Source organism: Trifolium pratense, linkage group LG5 (genome assembly GCF_020283565.1).
Source record: "Trifolium pratense cultivar HEN17-A07 linkage group LG5, ARS_RC_1.1, whole genome shotgun sequence".
NCBI classification, from domain to species: Eukaryota; Viridiplantae; Streptophyta; class Magnoliopsida; order Fabales; family Fabaceae; genus Trifolium; species Trifolium pratense.
This window is the reverse complement of record NC_060063.1, coordinates 49,004,893-49,024,535: the sequence shown is the minus strand read 5'-3', so window position 1 is coordinate 49,024,535 and position 19,643 is coordinate 49,004,893. Positions and strand designations below refer to the sequence as shown.

The 19,643-nt window shown below is 33.1% G+C and overlaps 1 protein-coding gene across 3 annotated transcripts; it reads left to right on the top strand.

Annotated features, from left to right (window-relative positions):
* The first annotated feature begins 12,431 nt into the window (after nt 1-12,431).
* On the top strand, nt 12,432-15,568 carry LOC123884785 (axial regulator YABBY 1-like). Of its 3 annotated transcripts, none has more exons than XM_045934000.1 (7): nt 12,432-12,723; nt 12,836-12,991; nt 13,139-13,262; nt 14,031-14,079; nt 14,224-14,299; nt 15,062-15,136; nt 15,273-15,567. In XM_045934000.1, exons 1-7 carry the CDS (start codon nt 12,625-12,627, stop codon nt 15,345-15,347), a joined length of 654 nt encoding a protein of 217 aa, XP_045789956.1. In that variant the 5' UTR covers nt 12,432-12,624; the 3' UTR covers nt 15,348-15,567. The 3 variants fall into 3 exon arrangements, with proteins under 3 accessions (XP_045789956.1, XP_045789958.1, XP_045789957.1); XM_045934002.1 differs by having other exon boundaries at nt 12,438-12,723; nt 14,037-14,079; nt 15,273-15,566; XM_045934001.1 differs by having other exon boundaries at nt 12,450-12,723; nt 13,142-13,262; nt 15,273-15,568.
* Nucleotides 15,569-19,643: the final 4,075 nt, after the last annotated feature.

Sequence of the window (19,643 nt, the reverse complement as noted above, 5' to 3'; positions counted from 1 at the left end):
AGTCAGACCCGGTTTTCGGCCAGGGCAACCAGGGAATTAAAAGGGCCTCTGTTTAATTAAAAGCAAGAAGATGGATTAATTAAAAGGAATAGTCAAACCACTAGGATTGTGACGTGTCATTCATTAAATATAAATACGGGATACATCTCTTAATTGAAATTTGAACATTAATTCGTCGTATTATAGAAGTCTAACTCATTCTGTTTGACCAATTTTTATTTTTTTTTGGATACATGATTTTAATTATGGTGTAAAGACCAATTTCATCTAGTAGTGTTAAAAGCTTTGTATTGTTTATTGTTCCAACTTAGTCCTTTTTTTTATCAAAGAAAGCATTGATTTATGACATGGCAATAGTCCCAACCAAATACATGAATCTTGAAGAATCACATAGACAAAAGTTCATATTGATCAGTGTTCTAGTCAAGAGAGAAAAAACAATTTCTCAAATCATTGACCAATAACAGGGCCTATACGTATATATGCTACATCAAAAGTATATATATCCTCTAAATCTAAAAGACAATTCTATCTATGAAACTGCCAAATGATATATTTAGACATATTTGCAAGAAAAGAAACAATAAAGAGTAACATTTGATGTGTTACTTGATAAAGCTAAAACTCTTGCTCGGCGGTGGTTAAAGTCTTGGAAGAAGAGTTTTAATTATGCTTTGAATTTGTGGTGGCATCATCCATTAACTTGCTTAGGAATGAGACTTAGGTAATGTTGGTGTTTTTGTGTCTTTTTTTACTATTCCTTGTTTTTGTGTTTAATTTGACATTTTTAATATAATTATCATTTGACTTTTTTATTTTAAAAAAAAGGGGGCATTAATGTAATACAAAGAGGGTACATTCCTTGTATGCCATGTTTGGGAAAAGAACACAAAGGAGACAAGTAATACTATGTTTATTATTGATGTCTCAAGAAGAAATGGAAAAAAAAAAGGGAGAATGTAAAGGCAAAAGCAACATGATTAATTTCTCAAGTAGCTTTTTTCAGATTTTGGCTTTTGACAATAAGATAGGCCCTTAGCTTTTGATTGTTCATTTATGGGCTTTCTTTTATTGAATTCATAATTTCATAATGAGATGTATAATTTTTTAAACAAATATTATTTAAAAATTATTTTGATAAGTTAGAATAGCGTTTGAGGAAGAAAAAAAAATCTTAATACAGTAAATAAAAAGTATAATGTCTTTATTAAAAAAAGGTAAATAACATTGGGGATAATATTGCAAGAAATCATAAAACCCCAGATTTATTATGCAGGTCAAATACACGAGGAAGGATTGATGATCAAAAGATCAAAATTACGGGTCTGCTTCAATTTGCTAGGCGAGCTCATAATTGGCCTGCCGAATCAAAGTCAAAAGATTCGAGAAAATTAGGGCAAGTTAGTTTGCAAGACGAGCAACACCTCACCTCGCAAGCCAATTCAAAAGGTTTTGAAGTCTTTGAAAAGCAAAATTCGCGAGGCTGGCAAGGTAGTTTGGCTAATCATGGCAGTTTAGTGAATCTAATGAAGAGGAGGTTATGATAGTATTCTGCATATTTAAACTATGATTTTATAATATTCTCAAAATAAAAAAATATTTTAATAAAAAAAATACTCATTCATAATTTTCTACAAAAGTACTCTCTAAAAAAATCATCCAATACAATTTTCATCTTCCTTAAGATTAAGAAGATTTTGTATTATGAAATAAAATAAAATCTTCCAAAAATCTCCCCTCTCAAAATCCTCTATTCTTTTCATTGCTCCTTCCTTTTCTTTTTTTCAAAACTCTTCCCCCTCCTCCAAACTTGCAAACAAAAAAATCATTTAAAAATTATTCTAAAAAATGAATTAACAAAAAAATTGAAATTAAATATCAAAGTCAAACAAAGTCTAGTGATGCAGTAGTAGTGGCCAAAGGCAGTAAAGGTAGAGAGTAATTAAGGAACTAAAGATGAAGTAAAAAAAAGAAGCACTAGTTGGCAATATCGCTCGTGACCTTGGTGACAAAGTTGTGATTTTAAGTTGAATATGTTGTTTTTGTTTTTTTTGTTCCAAGCAAAGTACACATAGGTTAGGAGTTAGGAGTGAAGAGTTAGGGTAGGTTCTGCATAATAACACTTCTGGCATATGTGTCCACTGTGTGGTGGTGTGTGTGCCTCTATAGGTTTAATTAATTAGTCACAACATCCTAATTATGTTGGTCTACACAAACTATAGGCATTGCTGCTTTACCAATTGTGTAATTGCTATCCAACGTTACAGTCTCTATTTATCATTATTTTAAAGATTATTAGGTTCTAATTTATCAATTTACTGACTTGATGTATCGGTACATTCAAATTATTCGAATGTACTATAGAAGCTCCCAAAACATCTGATTGTGAGAATAATACATTTTGTGTTTTCCAGATTTTTCGATAAAGATTAATCACCGGTAAAGGATAGTGAAAACTTTGTATATATATATATATATATATATATATATATATATAACATACTAAAAAAAAGATAGATGAGTTTTTTAATTTTCAATTTTTTTTGTTCTATATATTATTATGGAGTCACTTAATATGCAGCTAATATGTATCCTAAGAAAAGGTCTACTGATAGACCTTACCATTTTTGGCAAAAACATAGATTTTGACAACGAAAAAGAAGAGAAAATACTTTAAATTCAAACCGTAAAAAGTAATATACTGCTCTAAATTGAGAATGAAAATCAAGATTCAACTACAACTTTTTTAAATATTGTTTGTAAACGAGCTCTTCGAAGGATAAATATTTGTTTCCGAAAATTGGAGTTTGATTTCTTAGATGTATAGTACTGTAATTGTTTGAAAGATTTTAGGCTGTAGTTTTACCCCCTCTATTTTGAATAAATTGGAATATTACCCTCACTATTTTAAAATTCGGAATTTTATCCCCCTATTTTATAATTTATTGGATTTTGCCCCCCACCAAAATTCTGCACAAAATCTGCTTTTGAGCCTCAAGTTCAAAACTTCGCACATAATTCAATTTGGATCAATAATTCACCAAACTGGTACCGAAATGACCGCAATCGAGTTAGTTTTCCACAAAGTTAAACTGCACTAAATTTAGAATTACAGAGAGAAATTAATTATCCTTGATAAAATTATATTTAAGCCAAGATTTTATTTACCTTCTGACTAAACTTTATAAATTGGTGGACTAACACACAAAAAGAAATACAGTATATAATATTATTGAGTTCATTACAAATTTGTTATGTCATACGGACTATAAATTAATTAAATATTTAATATATGTATTAGAGATTAGTTATATGTTTACAATGTTTTGAATTGAGATACGGTGTATCTCTCTTTTGTGGTCTCTGTTGAGGCACTAAAATTAGAGTTGGGATCTTCTCCATTTTTAAAATTGGTTTAATTGAGCCATTAAAATTAGCTAATTGGTAATGGATTGAGATTTTAGTAGCATGCATGAGGTCCTAGGTCGAAATTTCAATGTTCCATTGTGCACTAAAAAAGAAAAGCCATGTTTATTTTTTCTTTTTAGAAAAACGTCAAATATAAAAATGTTGTCAAAAATACTTAATATACAGGCTAATTATTATACATTTGACCCTCTAATTCTTACAAACTTATGATTTTGACCCCTTAAATTTTAAAATAGCACTTTAACCTTTTAACTTTTACAAACTTGCGATTTTCAACCACAAGAAGACTCGACTCTCCTTGAGGACTATATGACAAGATAAACATCAAAGAGACCACCAACCAACCAGAACCCACAAAACTAATCTGAACACCCCAACAAAATTTAACAATTTCATCACAAAATAGAGTGCATTCACTCTCATAACTAACCAAACCTACAATAATCTCTTAATACTAAAATTACCTCCTTCAAGTTAGTCACCAGAAAACTTATTTGTGAGTACTTGAATAAATCATCTAAACAAACCATCATTGTCCATAATATCAATATTTGCACATAAAAAAAATATTGGTCGCATGTTTTATGCTCCTCTTCTCATCTGCCCCTGGCATGCTTTAATGTCGTATGATGAAGAGGCAACAAGAATGACTTGTTATTATTAATTAATGGAAACAGCCCCGAATGTTGACAAAACATGTTAGCTAGTACAATTTTGAAATAGACTACCAAAGCTATATGTTATTGCCAACAGTTATTAGTTATCATCGCGAGTACTAACAACAGTCACATCATAGATTCCAAAGATATGAGTAAGTATGCAGTAAATGGGATGGGAAGATAAAATTAGAGACAAGAATTAATTAACTCACTGCACCAAAAACACTTTAAAGATTTACTACTGTTCTCATTTGAATTATTATCAGTTTCATTCCGTACTTACATGTTACTGGTTACTAGTATACTATTTAAAAATATTATCTCGTTTGGTTCAATGACGATTGACGACGCTGAACTTAGTAAAGAGAACCACGGCTGGTCTGGCAAGGGTTCTAGCGGCAGGTGATGTCTCTGATCTGCATTAATTCAACATTGCACTAGACTGTTTTTATGTTATGAGGGTGTTTGTTTTTGGGACGCTTGGCGATTGAGACGTGGTGTCACATCGCGTGGTGCCGGTGTATGGTTCTAGTTTTTGTTTAAGTAGTGTTGAGATTTGCCTTGAAATTGAACAGAAAACTGATGCAGGAACAGAGTACTACGCGGGGCGTGGGTTGGATCACGCGGGGCGTAATTGTTGGATGGTGTTGGAGCTGTCTCTGGTGCCGGTCACGCGCGGCGTGGTGTCCTTCACGCGCGGCGTGACCGCAGGTATTTATATGCTCTGTTTTACTGCTGCAGCCGCCGTGAGAGAGAAGAGGGAGAAAAATGTGATTTTTAGGGTTTTGCTTCCAACATGAAGGCTAGAGTGTTAGAGGGTTTCTCTTGGGTAATCTCTAGGGTTGGGGAAGTGATTGTAACACCTTAGAAACACTTATTGATTGAATCTCTTGGTCACGGGAAGAGATTCGGGAAAAGGGTAGATTTAGGAAAACTCTAAATCTTGTAACTCTTTGTGGTTGAATCTTTGTAATCAAGTTGAATCATTCATAGTGGAACGGAGAGCTCTCTCTCCCCCAGACTAGGTCATTATTGGACCGAACTGGGTAAACAATTTCTTCGTGTGCTTTATCGCTTTCGGTAGTTTTAGCTTGTTTGTTTAAATTGCTCATTCATTGTTGATTTGGTTGCTTCAATCCATTTGTCCCACACACTATAGATAGTTGGTTCTACTATTGGTTATTGGTGTGGTTTTCGGCTCGAATTCACAACAATTGGCGCCCACCGTGGGGCAAAGGGTTAAACGGATTAAGCACCATGGATTCAAAATGGGTTATCGAGGGACTTTCCGGAAACAATTGGGAATTGTGGAAAGTGAAGATGGGAGCAAGAGCAATTTTAAGGTTCAGGATGATGGATAAAACATGGCGTGTTATTATCCGGTACCTCGAAGGTAAAACAACTAATGGAAATTGCGATGAAGGTCGGCCTGGAGAGGCGGTGAAATAATACTCGGCATCGGCCTGGAGAGGCGGTGAAATAATACTCGGCATCGGCCTGGAGAGGCGGTGGAATAATACTCGGTGTTACGTTTTGAAACAACAACTCTTTATTGTGAGAATGCGGAGATGCTAGTGTGGTGAAGTTGGGAATCGGTGGAGTTTAAGTCGTGGACTTTGGATGCTCCTATCACAAGTGTTTGAAGAAGGAATATTTTGAATCCTAGAGCTAGTTGAAGGTGGAATTTGTTCATCTTGGAAACGGGAAAGCTTGCAAGGTTCAAGGTATGGGTGAATTTCTTTGTTACATGATGTGAGGTATATTCTTAAACTATAATGCATAGATAGTAGGTAGATACTGGTTAGATGGTTCTACTATTATTGGTAATGCATCGGTTACTAGTGGTTATTCTCATGATGTGGACAAGTTGCTGAACTTCGGGTTGGTAGTTGTTAGTGACATTGGTTTTAGTTGGACTAGTGAAACAAAGTTTACTAGGTGGTGAAACTAAACCGAGAAGTGTTGGAGACTAACAATGACTTGGAGTGCGTTTCAGAGTAGTTGAAAAGTTTTTGCGTTACAAGGTGGAAGACATAGTGGATATACCGGTTGAGACTTTGGTGAAAGAAACTCGGTTTGAGGTGGAGTCTTTTACTAGTGGGACTAAAAGAAGACGGTCGACATTAGCTCTTGGCTATCTAATGGGAGATAGGGAGGAGAGTGGTATTGTTGCACCAAAGTGGTATGGCTATGGAGACCTTGTGGGTTATGTTTCGATTGTGGCCGAAGAAGTGTAAAACTTGGAATATCTTCGGGGAGGCAATCGAAAGCAACGGTGATCGGACTTGGTAACTTGTATGACTGCTGGAGGTAGTTGGATGCAAGGAGAGTTTGAGGTTGCGGCTTGTGGAACCACCTAAAATTCCAAGGTTGGTTTGGAGGCAAGCAAATCTTCAAGAGTACGGAAGGCATTCCGGGGATTGAGAAGGTGTGGTGAGACTTGTAGGATTATTCTAAAATTCCATGGATAGTCGGAAGCAAGTGGTTCTTCGGGAGTACGGAAAGGAACATTCCGGGGTTCGAAGAGGGTACGGTGTAAACTTGTTGAGCTACCTAAAAATCCTATGGTAGTGGGAGACAAGAACTTCATGAGGGCGGAAGGCATTCCGAGGGATGGAGGAAGGAGGTTCAAACCGGGAAACTTGTGAGTCTAGCAATGGTTGTTGGAATCAAGTGAAGGTTGGTGTCAAGGTCAAGATTCGAGTGGGACTTGGATTTGATCTGGTGTTTTGGACGGTAGTTCAAGTTGGTGTAAGCACGGTGGTTGGTGGGAAGTTGGCACCGCCATCAATTTGAAGGCAAGGTGGAGATTGTTGAGATTTGCCTTGAAATTGAACAGAAAACTGATGCAGGAACAGAGTACTACGCGGGGCGTGGGTTGGATCACGCGGGGCGTAATTGTTGGATGGTGTTGGAGCTGTCTCTGGTGCCGGTCACGCGCGGCGTGGTGTCCTTCACGCGCGGCGTGACCGCAGGTATTTATATGCTCTGTTTTACTGCTGCAGCCGCCGTGAGAGAGAAGAGGGAGAAAAATGTGATTTTTAGGGTTTTGCTTCCAACATGAAGGCTAGAGTGTTAGAGGGTTTCTCTTGGGTAATCTCTAGGGTTGGGGAAGTGATTGTAACACCTTAGAAACACTTATTGATTGAATCTCTTGGTCACGGGAAGAGATTCGGGAAAAGGGTAGATTTAGGAAAACTCTAAATCTTGTAACTCTTTGTGGTTGAATCTTTGTAATCAAGTTGAATCATTCATAGTGGAACGGAGAGCTCTCTCTCCCCCAGACTAGGTCATTATTGGACCGAACTGGGTAAACAATTTCTTCGTGTGCTTTATCGCTTTCGGTAGTTTTAGCTTGTTTGTTTAAATTGCTCATTCATTGTTGATTTGGTTGCTTCAATCCATTTGTCCCACACACTATAGATAGTTGGTTCTACTATTGGTTATTGGTGTGGTTTTCGGCTCGAATTCACAACAAGTAGGTTGCTGGATTTTGTTTTGGTTTTGGATGATGTGTTAATGTTGTAAGGATTAGTGTTCGGTGCTGTGGTATTATACGGGTTTCAGATTTTTAAGAATCTCAATAGGTGTTGGTGTTTGTAATTGATGTTACTATTGCATTGTTGTAGTAGTTTTGTACTATTTTTCTCCATTTGTATTTCTCATACTTTTGGTTGAGTGTTATAATTAATATATTTGCTGATTCAAAAAAAAAATAAAGAGAACCACGGTTCGATTTCTTGCAACTGTGATCGGGAGGAGGTTGGAATCACTTAATGCCAGAACTGATCCCCGAACTAAATTAGGCGGTCTAGTGAATTGGATAATGATGGTGAAAACAAAAAATGATTTTGTATTTTTTTTAAGTGCAAGTTTGGAGGAGTAAAAAATCAACTTGTGTAAAATTGATTTTTACATATTTTGTTTTCTTAATATAGAATTAATTTTGTCTCTTAATTAATTTTACTTAAAGTTAAAAATTGTAGTTTTAGTTATGGATTTCATTTTTACACTTAAAATGTTCAACTCATTTTTCATCAAGGTATCCAAACATAAATTGTTTTATCTTCAACTCGATTTTAATCAAAATTAATATTTCTCACCACAGAACTAATTAATATACCACTAAAAGTATCATTTGTGCTCAATTACGGAGATTGATCTGTCAAATCTTATTAGATTAAAATGTTTAAAATTTTTGTTGCATCTTCAAACTCGACAAACTCTCTCGAAGAGTACTTGTAAGTTGTAACAAAAGCTATTTTGTATTTGTTTATCTTATTGATTTTTATTAAAACTAAATTCATACTAATTTATACAAGAAAATATGTTGAAAAATAGTTTTTTATTTTAACTATTTTTTACAAATTTTTTAATTACATCCTCATTGTTTTAAAATTTGCAACAAACAAAACATAGAATTTTTCCAAAAAATAAAAAATAAAAATTCTCAAGCTCTATATCTCAACCAGGTCAATTATATATTTTATTTCATAAGCAACAAATCTATCAAAAGAGGGATGACACATAGTAGAAGAAGTGCCAAAGATGCTTCATATTTTCTAGTTTCAATTACTGCTTGTCTGCTACTATACTGTACATATAACCTAACACCTTGGAAGAGTTCAATACTACTTTCATCCCAACAACCATGAAATATTTTTAATGAATTAATATGGTTAATATTCATTTACTCAAAGGTACACCATATATTTGTTTCTGTAAAAAATAGTATTTGTAGACAACTAAGACAAGCATGCATATGGTTGTGTCCCCTTGTACTTCATGTTTAATGTAGATTTTGGCCACACACATCTTCCATTTGCATTTGGATATATGCTTTAAAATTTGGAGGTAGGACGATATATAATATGATTAAAAAATTATTTTTCTTTTGGTCTAAGGAATAAGATTTACAATAAAATAATTTTTCTTTTATGAAATTACAAATTAAATAAGTACTCATATTATTGTGAGTGAAAGGGTTCCAATTTTGGACAACAATATCTTGGATGGTATATATATGTAATTAAAAGCCAACAAAGCTACCAAATTTTAGTTGGTTCATTGGTGATTGGCGCTGAGTTTGGTAGGGAGGACCACGGTTCGATTCCTCGCAACTGCATTTAGGATGAGACTGTAACCACTTGATGACAGAACTCTCTGGACTATTAGGACTCTCTTCCCCTAAGAATCAGAGAAAAAAAAAGAAAGCCAACAAAGCTTACAAGTTCCCCTATTAGGTATGCATTAATTATCTTTGCATATTAATTGAAGCAACTTGACCTATACTATACTATTTATTACAAATGAATGATGACACTATTGTTTTTTAATTTTTTTGGGATAAGGGAATCTCACACAAGCTAGCTTACATGAGCATAGAGATGATGGAGTCGTTTCTGATCGGATCTCCCCTCAAATCATGAATATATGGATCCTAAAAAGATCAAAACCATCAATTTCACCAAAAATTTAAAATGTAAGAATATTTTAAAAGATTCCAAAATAAAATATTCTTACCTGAAATAAACTAAAACATTGGACTTGTATGATTAATGAACTTACTCTAGGACAAATTATTTGGAATAACCAGAGTTTAATTTTTGGTAGAAACAATTCTTGGTCAGACTACCAATCATTAGTTAGTTCAGTGAAGATTGACAATGAACTTGATAGAGAGGACCACGGTTCGATCCCGCACATCTGCAATCAAAAGGGGTTGAAATCACGGCCATAACTGACACCAAAATAGATTAGATAGTCCAGTGGACAGATACTGGTGGTGAAAACAAAAACAAAAATAAAATCATGATCAAACTTTCCTATGAATTATCGGGGTCCCTTCCTATGAGAATCAAAGGGATAATGCGGAAAAAAAATCTAAAATATATACTCTAAATAATTAGGTAAAAAATTATAATTAAGTGAAAATATAAAATAGGGTAAAATATGTTTTCAGTTCATACTTTTATACTGAGTTTTGGTTTTGAACCCTATAATTTAAAATCACTATTTTTAGTCCTCAATTATTTTTTAGTTTTGGTTTTCAATTTTTTTTATTAAATCTATTTTTTTTTTAGAAAAAACTAAGCAATGTTGTTTTAAATCTTAAAAAAAAAACAAAAAAAAAACTGACGTGACAGTTCACATAGGATGCCACGTTTCAACAAAATTCAACGTGACAATGACACGTGAATTTTCATTAGTCAATTGTTAATTCACTTAACATTTGAGACTAAAATCAAAACTGAAAATTAATTGAGAACTAAAAAGAGTTATTTTAAAGTATAGGAACGAAAATCAAAATTCAATATAAAAATAAAAACTAAAAATATATTTTACCGTATAAAATATAAATATAGTAAAGGACAATGGTGGTGAGAGGAAGAGGAAAGTCTGCACACTGAGATGTTTTTTACTGACTTAAATGCGTATCAGAACTGTGTTAGGGTTCAGCGAGAGGGAGTTGTCAAATCAAGAAAAGTAAAACTTGCATGTTTATCTCTTTTTCATAAATAATAATATTATAAGTTATGGAGAAGCTAGCTATTATGGAGTTTCTATAGTTACACTGACTGTTGAATGAGCAAGGAGCCCTAAGGAAACGGAAAAGAGAGAGTACTGTGTATATATTTAGGGTTTTACTGGTGCCTAGTGGGGTTTTGGTTGTTCCTTTGTTCGGAAATTTAGGAAAACTTATTTGAAAAAGTTGTTTTGAGTTCAACAAACACACCACAAGACAAGACCCTCTTTAACTATTGAAAACAACAGGTGAGTGTGTGAAAGCTATCACCCCATGCACACGTCCCTTTCTAGTTCCTCTCCCCCACATCTGCCGCCTCTCTCTCTCTTTCATCTCTCTCTCTCTCTCTCTCCCATACTTACATTGGAATTCTAACCACATATATATGTTCCTATCTATGTATAATGCCTGTGTATAATCATATAATAATAATTAATATATAACTTCGATATGTTCATATCATATGTACATAATAAACTCCTTTGCATGCTTTGTTCATAAGTATTTATCTATATATGTGTTGATAATGATGATGATGATGATGATGATGTTATGATGGTCATAGATGGATATATCTGCATTAGTTCAAACAGGGATAGTATTCTCTTCATTTCACTATAGAGAGATGGAAACAAAGAACTTTGAAAAATAAAGTTAATTTTTTTTTAATAATGATATCAAAATTCACTTAAAGGAAATAGAGAGGATTTTGTCCAAAATGCAGGTGAGATTTTTGAATTATGACTTAACTCTTCGGTAAGTTCAACTTTAATTTTTGGTAAAAAAATGTTTAGTGGCTAAAATTATACATGGCGTGAATAACCTAGAAATCATAAATTTGAATCAACGAGATTTGTTGCAGTAATTTTTCACACAATTTTGAATTCTAGCCGTTAATTGTAGATCAAACGGTCCAAATCAACACAATTATAAAATGACTTAAAATAATCTAGATCGTACATTTGGATTCGGACGGCCGTAATGTAAAACAATAAGAAAACAGTGGAAAAATAAAATACAAGAAATTTGTTTTCCTCTAATACATCAAAGCGGCTACATTAAACGCCCCTACAACTACTAATTGAGTTGTATTTACAGAAACACAGTTCAATTGTGATTAAATTTGGCAAATAATATAAATAAATAAGAATTAAAATATCTTTTTTGTAATAAGCAAAACACGAATCTGTTGAACCAAAACCTAGTTAAGTTGTGGTTCAATCCGGTTCAATCAAGTTCGATTAGATCCTATAGGACCATAAGCAAACATGAAATTGAACTCAATTGATGATAACTAGACCTCGATTAAGCAGGTTGATCTAAGAATAAAAAAAAGATGATATTTAAACATCATAACCCTTTGGTGAGCATATCAATCATTTTCTCTTTATCTTTCTCTTTCTATCATATTACTAACCTATCTCATTTATTTCACACCATTCTACCTATTTTTTCTCTATCAAGGTGTTTAATAAGACCAAATTTGATCGTAGTGGATAGCCTCTAACAGCACTGCATTCAGTAACATCTATATGTTCAATCAAAATTATTAGACAATTCAGATATCAAATTAACTTTTAAATTAACTAAATTATATGAACTTAAATTTTGATTGAATGGTCCAAATATGTTAATTGCTTAATGGGTGTATGAATGTAAAAAAACAACTTCTTTACTTTTAACAAAATATATTACCTCTTTATAAGAGAAAGGTTATTTTTCTCACTGTTTATGGAGTATTATATTAAGACAGTAAATAAAACAAAACAGAATATATTACCTCTTTATATATATATATATAAAAATCTCACACACACACACTCACTCACTCATTCACTCTTTACTTTCTTTGTATCTATGAATTGTCTCTCTGCACCTCTCTTTCACAACACATAATCAAAAAAAGCATATCCAAGGTGTGGTTGTTAACCTGTCTATCAATCAATCAGTCAATCAAGAGACCAATCATCAAACCGAATATATATTATTATCATTATCATTCATATCATCATGTCATCATCCTCTTCTTCATTATCTTCCTTGGACCACCTCCCTTCTTCCGAGCAACTTTGTTATGTCCACTGCAACATTTGTGACACCATCCTTGCTGTATATATATAAATTTACTCATTCTTTCCTCACTTTCTTAATTTCCATCTCTAGGGTTTTTTTTTTTTTCTTCCTCATTTTTTTCTTATATATTTCTTAATTTAATTTTCAGGTGAGTGTTCCTTGCACAAGCTTGTTCAAGACTGTGACTGTGAGATGTGGTCATTGCACCAATCTTTTACCAGTCAACATGCGTGCATTGCTTCTTCCTTCTCCAAATCAGTTTCATTTGGGACATTCTTTCTTCTCCCCAACTCATAACCTTCTTGTACTTTCTTTACCACTCTTACTTAAAATTTTAAATTAATTACATCTTTCAAAAACTTTTGATGAATTATCAAGACCAAACTCTGAATTACCGGGGCCCCTTTGTTCCAGAAAAAAACTTTGATGAATGATTTCTTTTTTTTTGTAGCAGGAGGAGATGCCAAACCCAGCTCCAAATTTTCTGATGAACCATACAAATGCACCAAATGAGTTCTCTATGCCTCCTAGGGTTGTAGCTGATGAGCTTCCAAGGCCACCAATCATCAACAGACGTGAGATTCATTATCTTTTTTTTTTTTTAGTATAAATTATAATTTATAAGAAATATGATAATTAGAAGAATATTCTTCAGATTTTTCAAAGAAAAAAAATGGTTGCTTTATATATGGTTGATATTGATTTGACATTAATGTTAAGGTACTCTTGTTGTTGGTTTTTTCTGGAACAAAGGTACTCTTGTTTTTGGTAAAAGGAAGAAGCTCTTTTATAGCATTATCCCAACATTACCTTAAAAACTTGTTTTAAAGTCTACAACCCTAAAAGTTATAACATTTCTATAAGTATTGAGATTGAAATAGGATATCTTCAATAATATTGTTTGTAAAAGAAAAAATAAAAATACCCAAAATTATTTCATTATTTTAGGGCAAAGACCTTATCCATGAAGCTATATCTGTTTTTCTTTTTTAAAAATTTTACTTCAATATCATTTTTGTTAATTTCTGGTTACAAGACCACCGACATATGGATATATGAAAATAATTATTTTGGCTTTTATTAAAATCATAAGAATGTGAGATGGAAAAATAATCAAATAAAATGATTAAATAAAATGAAAATTTCCAACTAAAATGAAAGTGATTTTATTGTTCTGGTTGGCTAGGGAGTTTGTCTGGTAGGTGGTTTGGTTGCCCTACCAGTGTTATGTTTTTCTGTTTTTTTTTTTTCATCTTGTTTGTAATTTTTTTTTAATATATCTTAGTAAATTAAAAATATAGTATGTACTGTAAATGAAATTGATTTTGTGTGTTAATGTCTAGCTCCAGAGAAAAGGCAGAGAGTTCCTTCAGCGTACAATCGCTTCATCAAGTGAGTACTCATCATTTAAAACCATTTTCTATGTCTCTATGGTTATTTAATTTCATATTCAATTTCAAATATGTAGTATTAATTTTCTTATGTGTTAATGTTATTAATAAAGTGAAATAAATCTGAATGGTACATCTGCTGCAGGGACGAGATCCAACGCATCAAGTCTGTCAATCCTGATATAACCCACAGGGAAGCCTTCAGCGCTGCTGCCAAGAATGTATGATCCTCCTTAACTTTAAATAAATCAATAATAATAATAATATATTAAATAAATATTTCTTGCTAGAGGGTAGTGGGAAATGGATTTCATCGTTAATTTGATGCAGTAATCTATTCATTGATTTTGTGGTCGTCTGATTAAGATCCAATAATGAAAATAAATAAGTATAATCTTTTTTTAATAATTTACAAATACTGCATTCAATCAAAACCATTCGATCTTAGTACATTTGACTATATGAGTTTTTTGAGAGCACCCTAATCTTAGTCGAGGGTTGTCACACAACCATATATAATAAAAGCATTGTTCAAGTACAAATAGTCGGATCTTTTGCTAGCATTAGTTGCGAGTCACGACTTAAGTTTGAAATTGAAAATTTTCGTTGATATTGAGGGTTCTCTTTACTCTATTAACGAAGTATGTCTCTTCTAAAATCTTAATTTTTATAAATAAAAAGTTGCTATCTATATAATATGATTTATAGAAAATGACTATTCAATTTTGTATTTTTCAAAATATTGCATGCACATTTCTTCTTCTTATTTGTATTATACTAGTATATAGTACTAGTACTAGTACTCTATTGTTGACATTTTTCCCAAAGTAAAAGGAAAGTGATCATGTGAGTTTATTTATCAAATCCACAAGAATCCAATATTTTGAAGTCCATGATGGATAGTATTTCCACAAATCAAAATGAATGATATGGTTTTCTTTTCTCTAGTTCATTTGGGACTAACTTTTTGATATGTGTGACAGTGGGCCCACTTTCCACACATTCACTTTGGTCTCATGCCTGATCAGACTATAAAGAAGACAAATGTGTGCCAGCAGGTAAAATTATCATCATATCATGCACCCTATTCCTCGCTGAAAATATATATTATGTTTCAGACAAATATTAATAATGCACATATATCCCCTCACTTTTTTATTTTTTCTGATTATTTCTGTTTTTTTTTTTGTCTAGGAAGGAGATGATCAGGTTCTGATGAAAGATGGAGGGTTTTATGCTTCAGCTAATCTTGGTGTTTCTCCTTACTAATGCATCAATTAATCTCTATATGGTTGAAGAATTAATGTAATGTTATGTTGATAACTAAGGACTAGTCTTTTGGGATTTTGCATGCATGTAGTTTGTTTTTTTCTTTTTTAATTATGAACTTTCATATGTTTTTTAATTTCCTTAGAAGTACTACTGCAGCTGATTACTTATCTAATCAATAATTAATTAGTCTTGCTTTCTAGTTATAATTATGTAATTTGTTCCTTAATTTTGTGTGTTTTCCATAATTATTTCCTTTTCACTTTTTCAAGTAAAGATTGTAAATACTTAAAACACACCTCTAGACGATCAAGCGAGCTCGCGCGCCACCATAGAATGATGTTTGATGGCTAATATATGCTTTGTTCTTCCATTGAAGACTGAACTTTTATCCATAGCAATGGTTGATTTATTATCACAACGGTTAGTCGCAACGGTTGTTTAGGAAAAGAATTATTTGTCTCGCATGAAAATTGTTCTTTGCGAGGATAAGTGAAGAAGATAATGATATAACTATATGTATGCACTAATACAAGAAAAAATAATTTTATTTTTGGACAATCCAATAAGAGAACAGAGTGAAATTCAAGCACCTTTTACAAAATATGAGTATTATTTATTTTATTAATTTTTTAAGGGAGGAGAGTCATATTTTAACATTAAATGGAAGTATAGTGTAATTTAAGCTTCTCTAATGGAAATAGAGTGTAATTTAAGTCTTTATAAGTTAAACCAACAATGATTAATGAGTGTATAATAAGTGTAGTATTGTCATTTAAAAGTGTTGAGTTTTTATAAGTTTAACCATAAAGTTTAACCATGGTTAAACTTATTGAAATTCTGGCACACAATAGACAAGTGTCGTTTACGATGTGCACAACTTGTCATAACACGCAACAAACAGAAGGAACAATAAAGCAGTAAATTGAAGTAAGATAAATAACACAGAAGAGTTGTTAACCCAGTTCAGTGCAACGTCACCTACTCTGGGGATACCAATCCAGGAATGAATCCACTATAATAGCTCTAGTTCAAAGCCCTCAGCAAACACACCGGTTTACGACTTATCAGGTAGACACTACCCGTGATAATCCTACATAGGAACTCCTAGATATGAGACTCCGTCTCAATTCCCTCTAACAACACAGACAACGTTGTTATCAACACAATAAGAACTAATGATGGAGACACCCTCCTATGAAACTAGATTCCACTCTCGCTTAAAAGCTTTCGAGTGAATCACACACAAACTAACTCCGTACTACAAAGCTTAGGAGCAGTTCACAATTACAACTCAATAAATCCAGTCCTAAGTTTGCATCGATGAGACACAAGAAAGACTCACAATTAACAATCGACGCACTAAAACCCTAAACACACTCTTTGTAATAAGACACGGTTTCGGTGAGTAAAATAGGGTTTAGCATCACCCTTTATATAGCAGAACCTTCGTGGGCTCTGAATCAATAAACTTCTACTCCAGGAAAACCTTCAGAGGTTATATTATAAAATTAAATCTTTTGATTCATTATAATTTTATAACAGTCTTGAGAACCAAGTAAACTTGTAAAACTGCCTTCTGAAGATTAATAAACCATGTGTGTCTTGGCACACAAGCTAGGGTAGAATAATTCTTCAAGCAAATCTTCGAAAGATTGCATACAAAAATATAGCGCTAGCTGGCGGGAAATAACTTGTCAAGGGATGTTGTCCCAACATTTGGCTAAAAGATATTTTTGCAAAATGTAGCCAACATACAAAAACCCAACACTTTAATTTAGGTCGAAACAATTAGTTATTCGATAATATCTCTCGAATAAAATGATTATCTTCGCTGGAGGGATGATATGAAAAACGTGAATCTAACTACTTACTCTCCTATGTTTGTTTATCAAAATCTTGAGGAATGTTGGTGAAGTAAACAACATATGGTTCATTGATTTTCAAAGTGTTCAATAGTATATTGGGTCACACACAAGAGGAGCCCATGCCAAAATAAGAGAAGAGTTTTACTTTTTGCACCCCCAATCTCACACGCGTCTTCTAACATTCCAAATTTACTTCATCGATAATGCGAGTGTGTAAATAATAAAAGTTAGGGAAAACAATTATCATTCTAGGATGCAAACTGCAAACTGAGTTTGCATTCTAGGATGCGAAACTTATAAAAATCAAATTTTTTTGTCCTCTTCACCCCTCATTCATTTTCCATGAAATAATTTTGATTGAAACACAGTTTGCAAGTTAAAGTGTGAACATTTCATTCATCCCCAAGAAAATATTTTGAATCGAACAGTGTATGAGCCAGTGATTAAAAAATAAATAAAAAAAGTTCAATTTACAGAATTATACGGTGTGTGTGCGCGCGCGCCTGTGATTGATCGATATTGTCATAACCGCTTCAAGGGCCAATTAAAATATGGTATTGGACCGTGGCGAAATTTTTATAAGGTTCGATAGTTAGTTAAAGTATAAACTAATCACACACTTCCAACAGCATTTTGGTGCCTCAAAGTACTTTACTTTTCTCTTTCATTCACCACCAAAAGCATGGGGTATTATGTTGAGAAAGAAAGCAATAATGCTTCATTAATTCCTTGGCTCCAACATGGTACCATGCTAGTTGGGGTCTTTGCGCATGCACCAAGACTTTTTTGAGGAAAAGCGTGTGCATATAAAAAGAAGAGACCACAAATCAACTATTTTCAGCTAAAGTTCCAGCAGGCATTTTCAACTATATACTATGCAACGTACTTGTTATATAATGTTATATGAAGTGCCTTTGTTTTTAATAAAAGATTTTTATAACATTTCATTCATAATAATGTGCTTAATATATGTTGGATGAAGTGTTGTTGTTTTTTCTTTAACGGCAAAAGTCTATGTATATATAATACATTCCTTGAAGACGATCCAAACCGGCTACAACACCCACCGCCATTAAGTCATTCCACCATGGTGAAGCACGATACGACGGCAAGGCTCAAGGCATCCAACTAACTCCACTCTCCCCCCACCATACCTGACTCGAAGGACATTCTTCCAAATATAATGACCCTCTGATAATAGGCTCCATTTCCACTTGGCTAATAGAGAAATATTCATGATCCGCAAATCCTTAACCCCAAGACCACCACCACCCTCCTTTTTCGGCCTACAAACATCAAGCCACTTAACTGAACTAATGTTTTGAGCCATTGGCCGCCCCATCCCAAAGAAACCTCCTTTGCAACCTAACAATCTTCTTCGACACTCTCACCGGTATTTTATATAAAGAGAGATAAAAAATAGAAATCTCCGCCAACACCGAATTTAGAAGCACTACGCCGAATTATGTTGGATGAAGTGTTAAAAAATATGAAAGTCATAATATATTTATAGGACATTAAGATAATATATTTTGAGGTAAAATTACACTATATGTATTTTAACTTATTTTTTATTAAAAAAATGTTGAGATTGTAATCCCCGTAGGATACTCTTATTTTTTTGAATATTTTTTTATTGAAATTAAAAAAAAAAAACCAAAAAATGTATGATGATATTCATATCTTCATCTTTTTTCCATAAACCAAAATCAATTTTTATTGAAATACACCTACAATAACATGAATTTTTATTTTATATTCTCTTCAATCTCCTTCTAAACTCAAAATTCTCAAATTCTCAGAAATTCTCAAAACATCGTGCAAATACCCTCACCAAATTTCTTTGAGTTGAACTATGTGATCAGTTTGCTGCCTCATTTTGCATGATATTATGTGCCGACTGCCGATGTTCCTCATCACTAGCATCTTTCTTAAGGATGTTATCACTTAATTCGTGATATATCAGCCATATCTCAAAATTCATGTTCGTTTAGCCTCGGTTTTAGAAAACGTTCTTCTCACATTTTCTTCAATTGTACACTAGCCGTTAGTGACATGAAACGAGATCCCAAGATGTCCTAATATACTTTCTAGATGAACTGTGCAGACCAGATTTTTACAAGGTTAATCTTCAAAATAATTCCTGGATCTAAAGCTTTCTCTGTTTTGCAATTTTGATGTATCAGGTGGGGTGGGATAGTTGTAATGTTTGTGTATGGGGTTTGGACGGTTTGTTGTATTTGGCAATTGGCATATTGTGTACTAACTCTCTAATAAAATTTAATTTGGTTTTTCTAATAAAAAGTAGACTATTAACAAAAAAATTATTCAAAATCAGTTCCATTAATTTTAAATTGTACCGTAATCTGTATGTAAAAAAAGCTGTTATGCATAGCAGCGTGCTACTAGCCAACTACCGACAAGATCC